This window comes from Sturnus vulgaris, chromosome 2 (genome assembly GCF_052056855.1).
Source record: "Sturnus vulgaris isolate bStuVul1 chromosome 2, bStuVul1.hap1, whole genome shotgun sequence".
NCBI classification, from domain to species: Eukaryota; Metazoa; Chordata; class Aves; order Passeriformes; family Sturnidae; genus Sturnus; species Sturnus vulgaris.
The window spans coordinates 100975265-100989799 of record NC_142244.1 but is presented as its reverse complement, the minus strand read 5'-3'; the positions used below and the strand labels follow the sequence as shown (position 1 = coordinate 100989799).

At 40.8% G+C, this 14535-nt stretch overlaps 1 protein-coding gene across 1 annotated transcript; it reads right to left on the bottom strand.

Moving 5' to 3' along the window:
* Window positions 1-3462: 3462 nt before the first annotated feature.
* On the bottom strand, window positions 3463-11140 carry LOC106864674 (toll-like receptor 7). The gene is made up of 3 exons (XM_088160200.1): window positions 10957-11140; window positions 9586-9694; window positions 3463-7040 (listed from the first exon to the last, which is right to left on the bottom strand). Exons 2-3 carry the CDS (start codon window positions 9670-9672, stop codon window positions 3900-3902), a joined length of 3228 nt encoding a protein of 1075 aa, XP_088016326.1. The 5' UTR covers window positions 9673-9694; window positions 10957-11140; the 3' UTR covers window positions 3463-3899.
* Window positions 11141-14535: the final 3395 nt, after the last annotated feature.

Genomic DNA, 14535 nt, shown 5'->3' with positions numbered 1-14535 from the left:
GGCTGGGATGGGGCTTGTTCTCTCCATAGCAGCCTTATGCTACCCTGGTATAGATTGGTGGCCAAAGTAATGTGGATTATACCCAGCATTATGCCTGTTCATTATGCCTGTTGGGGAACCTGCAGAGCCTTCCCCACTTCTCACACTGCTGAGCAGGCTGTGGGTGAGCCAGAGTCTGGGAGGGGGCCACGATTACAGAGCCCAGCTGACTAAAGGCATAACTCATGCCATTAAGGTTCCATGCCCAGCAATAAAACTGGAGAGGGGTGGCAGGATATGGATTTAGCTAAAGCAGCCATCATTCAGAGGCTAGCTGGGTCTGCTGCCAGGAGGTGGTGAGTGACCACTTTTGTATCATTTGCCCTTTTCTTTTTTCCTTAACTTATTTGCCTGACTTTATCTCTGCCCAAGAGCTTTATCTTTAAGCAAAAGCTGCTCTGAACCTGCTTTCCCCATTCTCACCCAGCCCGGATGGGTGGGGCCACTACACAGCCCACAGGAGACCACAGAGCACCAGCACTGACAACAGACGCCTGACAAACAACCCAAAGAGAGACTTGTACAGTGAAAACATGCTCAGATGTCGCTCCCCATAGTCCACTGCCTCACAAACAGGCTCTGAGTATTTGACATTTAAAACCCCTGGAGCCTATGACAAGAGCTTCCAGCAAAGCTGCAAATATCTTACCAAGAGAGCCAAAAATGTGTGCTTGCACGAAGGCAGTGGAATGATTAAAAATAAGGTTTACAGACAAATATCAGCTAAATTCTCCCATTTCTGCTCTGCAATGTGGTATATTTTCAGTTATCTCAAAAGAATGCTGCTGAGAGAGGAATGTTTCCCACCAGGCTGAACTGTCACATCTTCAGACCAGAATCCAGAAGCATAGAGACCAGGGAGCAGACAGAATTAAACACCAACCCCTCACCATTTTATCTTCTTGTGGCTTTAAATTCTGTCAAAACAGAGGCAGTTTTCACAGAGCTATTGGAAGTCCCCTGTAACTCTTCACAAGCATTTTGGGTGCACAAAATGCAGCACATACAGTAAGATTAGTTCTGCAATTTTCCTTCTGCCCTTTCCCCCATCTCATCCTGTTAAATGCAGTTGAGTGGCTTTGCTTCCAACAATGTGAGAAACACAAATTTCAATTGCTCATGAAATGCAAGTCAGACGCCAAGGAAATTTAAACATTGTGTCCCTTCTGTCAGGCCACGAAAAAAAGAGAAGGATGATCTTATTATGAAGATGTTTACCAGTCTGGTGTGACTAACAGTTCATCCTTATGTTCAAGACAGCTGAAGCATGATTTATGAACAAGGTTTGCATGATAGTCAACGTCTACATTCTTTATTTCACCTGTGCAGGCCACAGTCTTCACAAAAAGAGTTTCAAAAGAATAGAAGCAGAAGCAGCCTCTTGGCACATGTAGTTTTGAAGCTTTATTTACAGTACTTGTGCACAGGAAAGACAAATAATTCAGCACTTTATTTGAAACAAAGATCTGATATATAAAGCAACTGAACTAAAACAATGCATTAGATGCTTTTGTCTAGTGCTCAGGTGTAAGCTTTGGTATAATTATGTGGCCCCAGACTTTGGGGTTATTAACAACTTGACTGCAAAGTAATGTGGGTTAAATGCTCCTACACTTAAGAAATTTATTTACCAAATAAAACAATACCTTTGATTCATTGTGTTATTGTGTCATAACAATATGGCTCTTCAGGAAGGGCGGGGCAGGCAAGTCAGGGGATGGCTCTTTATATGAGGGAGGAGTTGGTGATGACATGGTTGAGAATCTCTGGGAAGGATGCATGTTGTTGTGGGAGTATACTGTCAACCACCCATCTGGGACCGTGACACTGAGGAATTATTCCATAAAGAATCAAGGAATATCTCTAGGTCATCTGTCCTTGTCCTCATGGGTGATTTTAATTTCCTGGATCTCAATTGGGAACACCTTACAATGGACACAAGCAGTCCTGAAGCATGTTGAAGAAGATTTCTTGGTGGAGATATTAAGGGAACCAACTAGGAAACATGGCCACCTAGATTTGTTGTTTGGAAACAGAGAGGGATTCATGGGCAAAGTGGTGATTGGTGACTGTATCAGTCACAATGAGCACAAAGTAGTTGAACTTCAAATAATTGGTTTACAAACACAACCATAAGAAACCATAGCATCATAAAATAATTAAGTTTGGAAAAACTTTAGGATCATCAACCTAGCACCATGATCATGTTCACCATGAAAACATATCCTCAAGTGCCATATCCACATGTTTTTTGAACAATTCAAGGGATGGTAACTTCACCACTTCCCTGAGTAATCTGTTCCATTGCTTGATAACCCTTTCCAGGAAATTTTTTTCTTAATATCTGATGTAAACCTCCTCTGGTGCAACTCCAGTCAATTTCCTTTCATCCTGTCACTTTCTACATGGGAGAAAAGACTGATTCCCACTGAGTGCAGCCTCCTTTCAGGTGGTGGTAGACAGTGGTAAGGTTTCCCTGAGCTGACTTTTCTCCTGGCTAAACAATGCTGCAGAGAATTATGTGAAAGGCTTTACTAAACTCTAGATAGACAACATCCACAGCCTTTCCCTCATCCATTAAGCAGGTCATTTTGTCATAGAAGGAGACAAGGCTGGTCAAGGAAGACCTGCCTTTCATAAACCCATGCCTGTGGGACCTTGCATCTTGCATGATAGCATTCAAGACGATCGGAACCATGACCTCCACTGGCACTGATGTCAGGCTGACAGGCTTTAGTTCCCCAGATCCTCCCTCCAATGTCAAAATAAAATCACAAAACATCCACACTTCTAAACAGGCCCTGATCTTTCTCCTGCTTCTGTTGTATATCAATACCACTATGATAATTTGGAAGAAAAAACAATCCTTATTGTCTGTCATATTATACGAACATTAGTTTTCTTGTTTATTTTTGTGCTCTTGTCTGTCTGCATGCCTACTGAACTAAATAAAAAAGAGACTATTTAAAGAAAGGACCAGACAGAAAAGCAAGGCAAGAAACTGCAAGAGGCAGCTGAGATCACAGAATCATAGAATGGTTTGGGTTAGAAGGGATCTGGAAGATAGCTAGTTCTTTGTCTCTGGTTTAACTGATTTTCTCCATCTGCCTTGTGCTTTTCCCTCTGCCCATCTGCTGTCCTGCTGCCACTCCTTGCACTCATACAGCAGCTCCATGCACCAGGAATCCCTTTATCTTGTAACTCCTTTTCACGTACAGCCTATAAGACCTTCTGAACTCATGTCTCACTTATCTTCCTATTTCAGTCCAAACACATACTTCCAAGTCTCTTCAGATCTGTGAGCTTTCTGACTGTGCAACAATGGGAGAGTACCTGTACCAGACCCAAGCCCCTGATATCAGTCCCAACAGAATTTGCTTCCCCCAGTTTCCCCACTCAGACAGAAGTGGTAGAATCAGAAGCTGTAAGACTAGAATGAAAAGATAAGAAATCTTTTATTTTCCCAACCCTAAGATCAAACAATAAGCTTTTCTGAAGCTATTTCTGGACACAAATGTGGCAGCAATTTCATTTCTTGATTTTTATAAATACAGCAAATAGAGAAACTATACAATTTTATTAAAATCTCGTATATTCCAACAGTGTCTGTGCAGCAGCAATTTTAGGCATGGTCCAACCACTCCTCCACTCTGTGTACTTGAGTGTGTTGACCAAGTGTCTAACCCACACTTGACCCAACCATAGGAGATGCTAGAGGCCTATAGTGAACTAAAAGCTGGAAGTGGTGATTTTCTGCAACAGTGACTTCCAGAGGGTAGTGAATAATTTCTTGCTGCGCACTAAAAAGTGCCAAACAAGCTGCATGTATATCATAAGAATATTTAAGGGAAAGGGTAGAACTAAACAGTTTCTTTGAGAAGCTTGTTGTAAGCCAGAGAATTGCTGGTAGCTATGGCATTTTTCAGGCACTGCCAGAAGTAGGGCTGAGACTGAGGATTAGTTGGCCATTCCAGGACTGAACTTCTGCACAGCCTCTTCCTCAGACGCACATAGCGGGACTTCTGCAAAACCTTCTCAAGAAATATCAAGATAATGACATCCATTTTTTCATCTAGAAGCCGCTGATGAGCCATATAAAATGTTGTCTTGAAGCGGCCACTTTTAATATACCTGTTGGTCAGCACAAATATGGTCTTTTTGCTCAGCTGAATGCTCTGGGAAAGGTTGTCAAAGACTGGCTGTCCTGGCAGCCAGTCCCTTCCTTCCAGGCATAAATTGAACTGCCTAGCCTTGTGGTTTTCCAGCCTTTCCACCAGTTCTTGCAGCACCCACTCGTTCACAGCTGGATCGTCACTGTCATAGGCAACAAAGGCATCGTAGCAAGCGTCTGGTGAAGACAAGCGCCGATAGCCCTTCAGCTTGGCAGTGCAGTAATGGTAGCTGTACCACACATCCCAGAAGTAGAGATGGCTCATCACTGTGAACACCATCAAGCCAAGGACAGCTGAAGCTGACAGAGAGTACAGGATCAAATAGGACGTGTCCAGCTCACAGGTGTACAGATCTAAGAAAACCACGCTCCTTCCCTTATGTGCCCCTGGGCCAGCACAGGTCACGTCTGTGGCCAGAAGAGGAATGGTCACCTGCGTGCGATTGATCCACCAGACAAACCACACAGCCTCACAGTTGCACTTAAAAGGATTGCCATGCAGAAGCAGCATCTCCAGGTTGTTAATGACATTTTCAGGGAAGCTAGATCTCTTAATTATTTCAATCTTGTTTAAGCTGAGGTCCAAGTACCTCAGTTCAAAAGCATCTCTAAGAAAATATTTGGTTAAGTGCTGGATGCGATTGTTGCGGAGCAGCAGTTTCTGGAGAGATGAAGTGCAATTGGACAGTTCCCGGGGAACAGTAGCCAGAAGGTTATTGCTCAGGTCCAGAGTTACTAGGTTCCTCAGAGAGGGCAGGTTTCCCCAGATGAAACTCTTCAATTGATTATTCGTTAAGTTGAGGATCCTGAGGCTGGGAGGCATTTCTTCAAAAACACTAGGAGGCAAAAATCTAAGTGAGTTAAAGGAAATATCCAGTTCTTCCAGGTTGGTCAGATTCTTGAAGAAGGACAGGTATCTAGCATTGCCATCCATCCATAAAACATCTAAGCGATTTCCTCTGAATTCTAAAATTTGAAGAGATTGACTTTCCATGCCTGTATCAATAGTGGTAGAAATGTCATTCTCATTCATCATCAGCTTCTTCAAATGGGCTAGGTTTTTCATAAAATTTAGCACATGAGAAACACCTTCTGCCAGAAAATAATATTTGTTATTGCTCAGATCTAGAATTTCTAAATGTTTTAGTTCTTTGAAAGCAGTTTGGTAGAGCAAATCAACCCTGTTGTTAGAAAAATCCAGATATTTCAATCCAGACAAGTAAGAGAATTCACTTCCATTTAAAGTTTGACTTATTGCGTTACCTGACAAGTTGAGACATTTGAGGGAGCTAAATCCGTGAAAGTCAGAGGGGTTAACAAAAAATACATTGTTTCTGCTTAAATCCAGAGTTTTTCCATAGTTCAGGCAATCTTGCTTAACTAAAGATTGGTAGGAAGAAGCCTCTTTGTCTTTGGAATGGCAACTTCGCCCATACAAATCATACCTGAAATAATGCATCTCTTGTTGTACTTGCCTATTGTACTGCTCGACTGAAATGTCAGGGCTAGAGCAAAACCCATAGAAGTTACTTTCCCCTGAAGAAGGAGAAATTTTATTCACTGAGAGGTCAATGAACTTAAGAGCTGGGAATTCTTCAAACACTTTCAGGTTTGCAACTTTAATGAAATTAGTCCCGAGATCCAACATGGTCAGATTGGTAAGACTGAGGAGTGGATGTAGATCTTGTGCTCTCAGTTCTTTAAACACATAACCCTTGAGTCTCAGGGTTTCCAGGTTAGACAGGGAAGAAAATGTCTTAGAAAGATTCAAGTAAGGAGAATACACCTTCAGTTCAAAGTTAAAGGACAGATCAAGCTGCACAAGGCTGGGGATAAATGTCAAAAACTGAGCATCTCCAATCTCCCTCATGAGGAAATTTTGAGAGAGGTCAAGTTCTTTAAGATTCTTGATGTTTTTAAACCAGCTGCTGGGTATGCTCTGGAGAGAGTTACTGTGAAGTCGCAAAATTCTTAAATTTCCCAAGGAGTCAAAAGCCTTTGAATGTATCTGAATGGAGCTCTTGGGACAGGGAATGCAAGGATATGGGGCATTATAGCAACGTGGGCAATTGCCACTTAAGTCAAGAATTTCTAGGTTGGGAAGGCCACTTAAATCCTGTTCTTGAATCTCCTGAATCACGTTGTTGTAAATATACAATTCCTTTAAAGTAGACGACAAATTGGGTGGAATTTGCGTTAAGTTGTTGGACTTTAGGGATAGTATTGTCAACTTCTTCAGCCCCAGAAAGGCTGTTTTCTCAATTTCAAATGAGACATTGCACGGGTTGCGGTAGTAACAGTTCTGTCCAAGGTACAATACCTCTATGTTTCCTAGCTCTGAGAAGCTGGCTTCTTGGATAGAAAAGATACTGTTTGCTTCCAGGCTTAGCAGGGTTAAAGTAGCAGGAAGACCTCGGGGTATTTCTGCCAGCTGGTTTGCATCCAAGTACAATGACCTCAATCTTGTCAGGGCAGCAAAACTACCATTCTCAATCTTCAGGTGGTTGGTGCACACATGATCCTTGGGCCCCAGTTTGACAGGCACACAGTTGCATCTGAAGTCAATCTCCTCGAGGTTTTCAAGATGATTGAAGGTTGTTGGGTAGATGTGGGGAATATGGTTAATGCTCAGGGTAAGGTTGGTAGTGTTTGCAGGGATCCCTCTGGGGACTTCTGTAAGGCGCCGGTCAGTGCAGTCCACTGCCACAGTACCTTCTGAAGATTCAACATCACAGGGTAAAGTTTTGGGGAACCAAGCCCCTGACAGCAGCATTGGGAATATGAAGAGCAAGATAAACAGCAATGCAATTGACATCTTTGTACAAGGTACCTAAAACCAAGGAAACATGGAGGTATTAGTTTAATGCAATGAGAATATTTCACCTATACACTGGGTCAGGCCAACCATAGAGTTAAATTCTATTCTTGTCTCACACTGACCATGAGAGATGTGCAGGTAGTATTATAAGTTTCAGGAAAGCATATGTGTTTTTTTTCCTCAAATGCTTATTTGCTTTTTTTATTTTATTATCACCACGAATTCTAGTGTTCATTTAAATACCATACTCTAAAAAATGAATTATTAAAAACAATAACTCCTGAAAAAGTGACAAGGAGTGAATAATGTCTATGTCTCTGTCAACATTTTTTGGGGGGAAATAAGAGCTATTAAACATCCTGCAGATTGCCATCACATAATAGCACAGATGAGCACAGTTTCTTTTCAAAGTTTATGCAAGATGGATAAAATCTATATTCACTTAAACTTGTGTAAACTTTCAAAACTTCACTAATGGATGATTGAGTTCACAATTGAAATTTAACATTATCATAATTATTCTTCCTCTAATAAGTGCCAGAATGGATGTAGAGTTCACCTAAGCCAGTCAATGTCTTTATTTCCGTAAAGTTTAATACCAGTTTGTATTTCCACTGCCCAATAAGGGAAGAGGGATGGAAAACAATGCATCAATGTGAGGTGGGAACATGAAAATCAAAGACAGGTTTAAAATTGGGCATGTTCCTTAAAAGACTAATAACCAGATGACATAACCAGAGCCAAAATCCCACAGGCATGTTAAAACACTCTCTCTGACTGTCGAGTCTTTGTGGTCTTGCTGACTTCATAGATTTGTGTGTGTTGTGGGAAGAGCTTTTAATATTTCACAACTTACTAGTTACTTCCTCAGCAGCAGTCATTGTCAAGGAAACCCTGGCTGGTGGGCTGCCAGCCTGGGCTGGTGTGGCACAGGCAGAGGGGCCCTGACCATCTCGCTGCCTTGCCTGCTTGTGTCTGCTGCTGGTCTAGAGTTTTAAAGACAATACCCCCTGTGAAAATGAACAGCCTCATTTCTCTCTTAAAAACTCAGTGGTAGAGGCTTGCATGGCACATAGAGGCTGTTAAACAATGAGGATTGGTTATGTTGGCATAATATTGGTTAAATGTCAAAACCCAGTTAAGCAGGTGAAAATCGTATGATTCAGTAAAATGTTCAAAATACATGGAAATGTTTTTATCTCTTTAGCTAGGACACAAGAACAGGGACCTGCCATGCAGTCTGTGAACCCTGTTGAATGCTGCCCAAGCTGTGCCTTGAGGGTGACACACACGTGGAGGTGAAGTGAGGCTTCCTGTTGCACGCCCTGTTTACTTTGAACACTGTGTCCCCTGTACAGTTTTGTGTTTCTGTGTTACCTTAGAGAACAGTGCTGAATCTACCTCTGCACCCATATATCTGGGAGAGTCCTCTAGTGAACTGCAGGGCAGCAAATGTAAGAGAAGCCACATCAGGTCTCACACAGCACTGCTCTTCTGCTATCTTGATTCAACATCCAAATGGCATCACTTTGGTAATTCCTACAGTCATCTTTGAAATTACAGAGCCTCAGTATTGAAGGAAAAATGTAAAAGTCCACTGCAGACATTGAACTCAGTGTAACCTGATACAGTGACACGGTGCTACAGTGCTACCACAATCTCCTTGCCCATTCCCTGGAAGTGCTATGGTGCTTTCTTCTTTTCTGCAGATCCTCTGGGAAAAGGCAAGGTAGCTAAATACCATGGCTGGTAGCTGTGGCTGTCATTCATACAGTTGTTCAGGGAAGGCTCATATGGAATAACTAGGCCATGCCTGTGTATTCATATTCCATTATCTCCAACTCTTGTGTTTTCATTTGCTAGGTATCAAATTACCATCACTTGGCTTATTGGAATTCACTTTGGAAACACCCAGACAGAGATCACTGGGTAAGAGGGCTCACTAGTGTTTTCAATACAGTCTAGCCAATTCACTCTAGAAGAGAATTAGGTTTTCTGACTTCCTGATGTAGAAAGGCACTTGCATAAAAATTATTAATGAGAATAATCACAGTAAGTGGGGAGTGAATTTGGAAAAGATAAAAGGCATTCATTTCCTCCCACCACCGGAGCTTTTCAGTAGAACCCTTTTTTCTCCAGTAATGTGGTCAAGGATGTGGGAAGGAGAAAGAAGGGCTCTGCCATTGCTATTAAATTACTTGGAAAATTGAAGGCCTTTCTTAGAGTGACAGAGGACGCTCTCAAAGAAAAATCTGGATATATTCTTGAAAAAATTTTGCCTTCGTTCATTCTTTCTCAGGGGACACAGCATATCATACATATAAAGGATGTTAGGAGACTCATGGAAAACTAAAGAACACCTAAGCTACCAAATGGCCTGTGATGTCCCAGCAGCTGCCTGCCTCCATTTCTTGCATTAGCAGACTGATGGACCCCAGGGCTAGTCTGGTTACCCAAGGCAAGTGCCCATGGAGCACAGCAGAGAGCTGGCAGGGAAACCATAGAGACTCCCTGCAACACACGACATGTCACTTCACCATCACGTGGGTGCTTTTACCTTTATCTGTCGACAAACACCACAGCAGACCATGAAGGGACACGGAATCTCCAGCCACTGAAGCAAATACTGACAACTGATGCACATCAAAGCCTAGCAGACTTTCTACCTTTAAATGAAGGAAGAGAAAGTTAATTAGGTTTTCAAGCTTTAAAGATTTGATAAACCAAATTAAACCACCCTGTTGAAGCACTAGACCACAACACGGGCAAGGTGTGATTGCAGTCTAGATTGAAGACACAAACTTTCTACGTGAATTCATACTCAGTCACTGCATGAAGGCCCTTAATTTCAGGTGCTTAACCAAGTTCTTCAATTTACTGTCATGAACCTTAACATCCCTGAAATTCAAGAGAGAATGGGAGAGAAGAGAGAGAGAGAGAGAGAGAGAGTGGCCTCTCAGCAGGAACTGCTGGATTTGAAGTTCGAGGGAGATCTGCGATCTGCCTGAGTACACACCAAGCAGAGATTAATGCTGCACATTTAGGTGCCTGAAATTTGGTGCAGTGAATCTGGGGTTTGATAGTCTTCATGAATATGTTTGTAGGTTTCTTAAGAAAATACTTTTGAGTCTTTTACAATGCTCAGATTTTGAGCTCGCACATATTTCAGTATTTTTAGGAACCTAAGTGCTGTTGCAGAGCCAGCCTAGCTGCTACCATCTTTGTGCTTCATTTCTTTGTATGTTCTTTCCTTTCCTGATAATAATTTGAATGCATTAGCTATTTGAACTGTAAAAAGTTACAGGCTCTTTACATACATACCTACATGCTCATTCAGATGGTGCTGTATCTGGATATTTGCATGTTTAAAACCTTGCGTCCATTATAGTACCAGAACAAACAAAAAGACTTCTAAATAAGAGCAAAAAGCAATGCTATCCTGTGCAATGTCTTTGCAATGAGAGGCCTGCTTAAAAGTACAGCTAGAGTATGTGAGCTTTTCTCTTCTCTGTGATCTTTGGAAAGAGCTAATCTACTGATTTCAACTGACACATGTACCAACCCCTAACGATTTAGGCTATTCTTCAAATCATCAGCAATAGTACAGTTATATGTTTCTAAAGGAAGGTTTTCTATAGAGGTTCCACATGTATTTTAGGTTTTGACAGGAGGAAAGGGTAGAGAAAAATAAACATTTAAGGTGCATTTAGATAAGACATTCATGACTCATTCTGTAGCACTGCTGTACATTAAGTATTAACGCAAATTAATACTTTTGTTTCTGGTTGTGATGCACTGCAGTTTCTAACCATAACAGTAAACTGGACCATTTAGAAAAAAGAAAAGCAGAATATGTTCTTGAAAGTCTTCCAAAACAGTTCCAGTCAAGGATATCTAAGAGCAATTTTTAAATGAAAGTTTAACGTACCATTTTCTGTGCGCTTGCCAGGTCTGCAAAATTGAGCAGAAGAAAACAGCATCAAAGTGGTTTCCAGTGGTTCAGCTGAGGTGCAGAGGAGAATGTTACATGACATAACTCATTCACAACAGCAGAAATCACTACTCTATCACTACTTTTCACCTTGATTGCAACTTGAGAAATAGTTGAATGTGAAACAGCTGCTGCAACCTACTTCCTCAAACATTTGTACTTAAAACAACAGCACCTCATTTACTGCTCCACCCCCACAGAAATAACTTAGCACTCTTATTTTTCCCCCTTTAAACAAATTCTTACATTACTCATACATCCACGTGGTTTTATTCTCATATGCTGCAATTTGCTCTCTTTGATGCTACTTTTGAACATATTTTTCATTTCAAACGGTGTTTTACCTAGATACAGTGCCACACCATAAAAAATTGTAAGACCTAATCAAAAAAGGTTGACATCCAAGCTATGAGGAATTCCAAAGGACAATTGTGAAATATTCGGCCACAAATTTTAAGATCAACCAGCAAGGAGAAAAATGTATTACACAAGCGTAAGTCGGTCACTTCAGACTAAACTAAGATTTGCAGAAGTTCAAGTTCCTCCTTTTCCCCACCCCCTCTTTTTAGTGTAAGCTGTGTAAAAAGAGAGACAGAAGTTGGTTACTGATGTTAACAATAGTTCAGTTTTGGAAGTTTAGTCATTCCCATAATTATTATTTGATATTCACTCCTGATGCAAATCGCTTCAAGAACCAGGACAGTTCTAAATTGAATACTCTATAGAAGAAATTCCTATTAAGCGAACGGGACTTTGGGGAAGGAAAACAAACCCAATGAGGATAAAAAAGATAGTGGCAAGGGCACAGGAAATGGCATACAGCAAGGTCAAAACTGTGTGGGAGAGTGTAGAAGGGCCAAAACTTAAAACTACATGGATAGACTTAAGCTCATGACAATCCAGTATTTCACAGAACATGGTGTCTTTCAGACAGTTTCATATTTAGAAGCCTCCATGCCCACCTGAACAGACTGTCTCGATTTTTAGGATATTTATTAGGTGGAGTTTATGGCGTTTCTTCATGCTTTCCTTCTCCACATATTTTTCTTTACATTTGAAATTGCAATTTATAATTTCTCTGACTATGGTGGAGCTGAGAAATTCATTTCAGGTGATAGGAACCTGAAGAATGATCACGGACAGATTTTGTAATCATACTTTCAAATTGCCCATGTTTAGTGTCTGAGTTATATAGACACAAACAGGGAAATTGTACAGCATCAGTGCCATTTCAATCAAGGCCTAGAAAAGGGCTTATTAATTCTCAAATATATTAATTCAGGACTGTATTTCTCACTTTTGTGCCTAAATACTAGAAGTACTGCAATGCAGGATGATTCTTCTCTCTTTACTGATAACTGGATTTTGCTTTTCAAAACACAGTGAGGATTTCATTGGGTGCTACCATAACTAATGCAGAAATCTTACTAAAATCCTGCTGTGTGTTGAAAGGCCATTCAAGAAATTTCTGGTAAGAGGAAAACCTTCACTCTACACTAGCAAACAGTTGACACTAGCTATTCCACTCTGGATATTTCACCTTGTATGTCACAACAAAGGAAAGTTAGCTTCCACTTATTTATAATTATTGACCCTATAGCAAAGATAATGTCCTTAACTAATTATGAAAGAAGAAAATGATTTGACACAAGCTGGACTGTGTATGTTGACTTCTTGAAGTACCCAGCCCTGTCCCTGGTATGTGACACCAGAACACAAGATGTTTAATGTCTATTTAATATTTTGGTTGGAAGTGGGTTTTCTAAATCAGTGTCCAGTCACCTAAACCTGTAATTTTTTGCAGGTGCTCAGTGCACTTGGAGATCTTCCTTGCAGTATAAACCTACGAAATTCAGATATTTTAATATCTAGACAGACACTCAGCATTTTATTTTTTAATAAGGATGATTCTTCTTTATATTAGAAACTTGCTGTCACCCATTTAAGAGCACCCGAGTTTCAATTCTGTATAAACTGAAACTGCAGGTTTAGCTAAACACTAATAGAAACACAGAGCATGCTCTTGCTGCTTTTCCCCTCCAAAACCTATGAAATGTGGGAAGCAAAACACAGCAATATTTCCCTTCAAAAGGTGGGAGTAAATGCATAGCAGTTCAGAACTCCAGATATAGTCTGATTTTTGGAGGCACAGGCTTACTGATTTTAAGCAGTTTCCCTCAGAAGTTGCACAAAATATCTTTTGCCTCTTCTGAAACACAAAGTAACCAAAACCCAAAAAAGTACTTCCTACTGCATCATGTGTTAGGGAAGGACCCACTGGTAAGAGAAATGTATATTGCTGCTGCTGTGAGTGAAGAATGTAATTTAAAATAAAGCAGGAGTCCTTAATTGCTTTAGTCCTTCATCTATGAGTTTGATTGTCAGTTGGCTTGTAATCAGACTGGTGAATTCACATTGCCTTTTTTTGCCCTTTGTCTTCTAAAAGAAAACTTATAGCAAGTTGCTTTAACTTATTTATCAAAATCAGGATTCCACTCTGTTCATCTTAAATCTGCATAGTTTATTTACACTCCTAAGGTCTTGCAGCAATGCCTTCTTTCTAAAGTGTTGACCCTTGTTTGGAGAATGAGGATACAACCCCACCCATTCATAGTTAATACAACATTCAGTATAAAATTTTCTTGAATAATTTCTTTGGCAAATTTTACAATGTTACCTCGCTTACTTTTTGAAACACATAACTTGACTCTTCAAACTTATGTAGACAGATGTACAAAAAGAACCAAAAAGAGAAATGGATAGCAAAATTGGGGAAATGAAAGCAAAATCATTTGCAGATGCCTTAAAAGCTTTTGTATGAATGATCTATGTAATGTAAGATCCTTGCTGAGAGCCGTTGCAGAAATGCATCTGCAGGCACTAAAGCTAACCAGAACAATGAACACAGGACAGCACAGGAGGACACTGGCTCACAGCAAGGGCAGAGGAAGCACTCAGGGCTCTGGTGAGGATGGAGAAAATGACAAGGTCTAAAGACCAAATAAAATTAACCTGGCTGCTGCAGAAAAAGAGAATAAAGTGTTCCTATAAATGCATTAACAACCAAAGAAGGGCTAAGGAGAAGCTTTATCTCAGTTCAGTTTTGGGCCCTTCAGTACAGAAAGACATTGAGGTTTCACTCCTCACAGTCCCAGACTCCACAGCACCAGACTCTGAACATTTGACATTTAAAACTCCTGGCAGTCTATGACAAGAGTTTCCAGCAAGGCTGCAAATATCAGCTACTCTTACCAAGAAAGCCAAACTTGCACTAGGGCAATGGAAAAAGTCAATATAAAGTTTATGTACAAATATGAGCTAAATCCTTCAACTTCTGCAATACAATGTGGTATTTGTTTTTTGTTATCTCAAAAGAATGCTGCTGAGAGAGGAAGGTTTCCCACCAGGCTGAATTGTCAGATCTTCAGACCAGAATCCAGGCATGGATTCCAGGCATGCTCCAGCCAGGGAGCAGAGAGAATCAAACACCAACCTCCTCACCATTTTCTGTTCCCA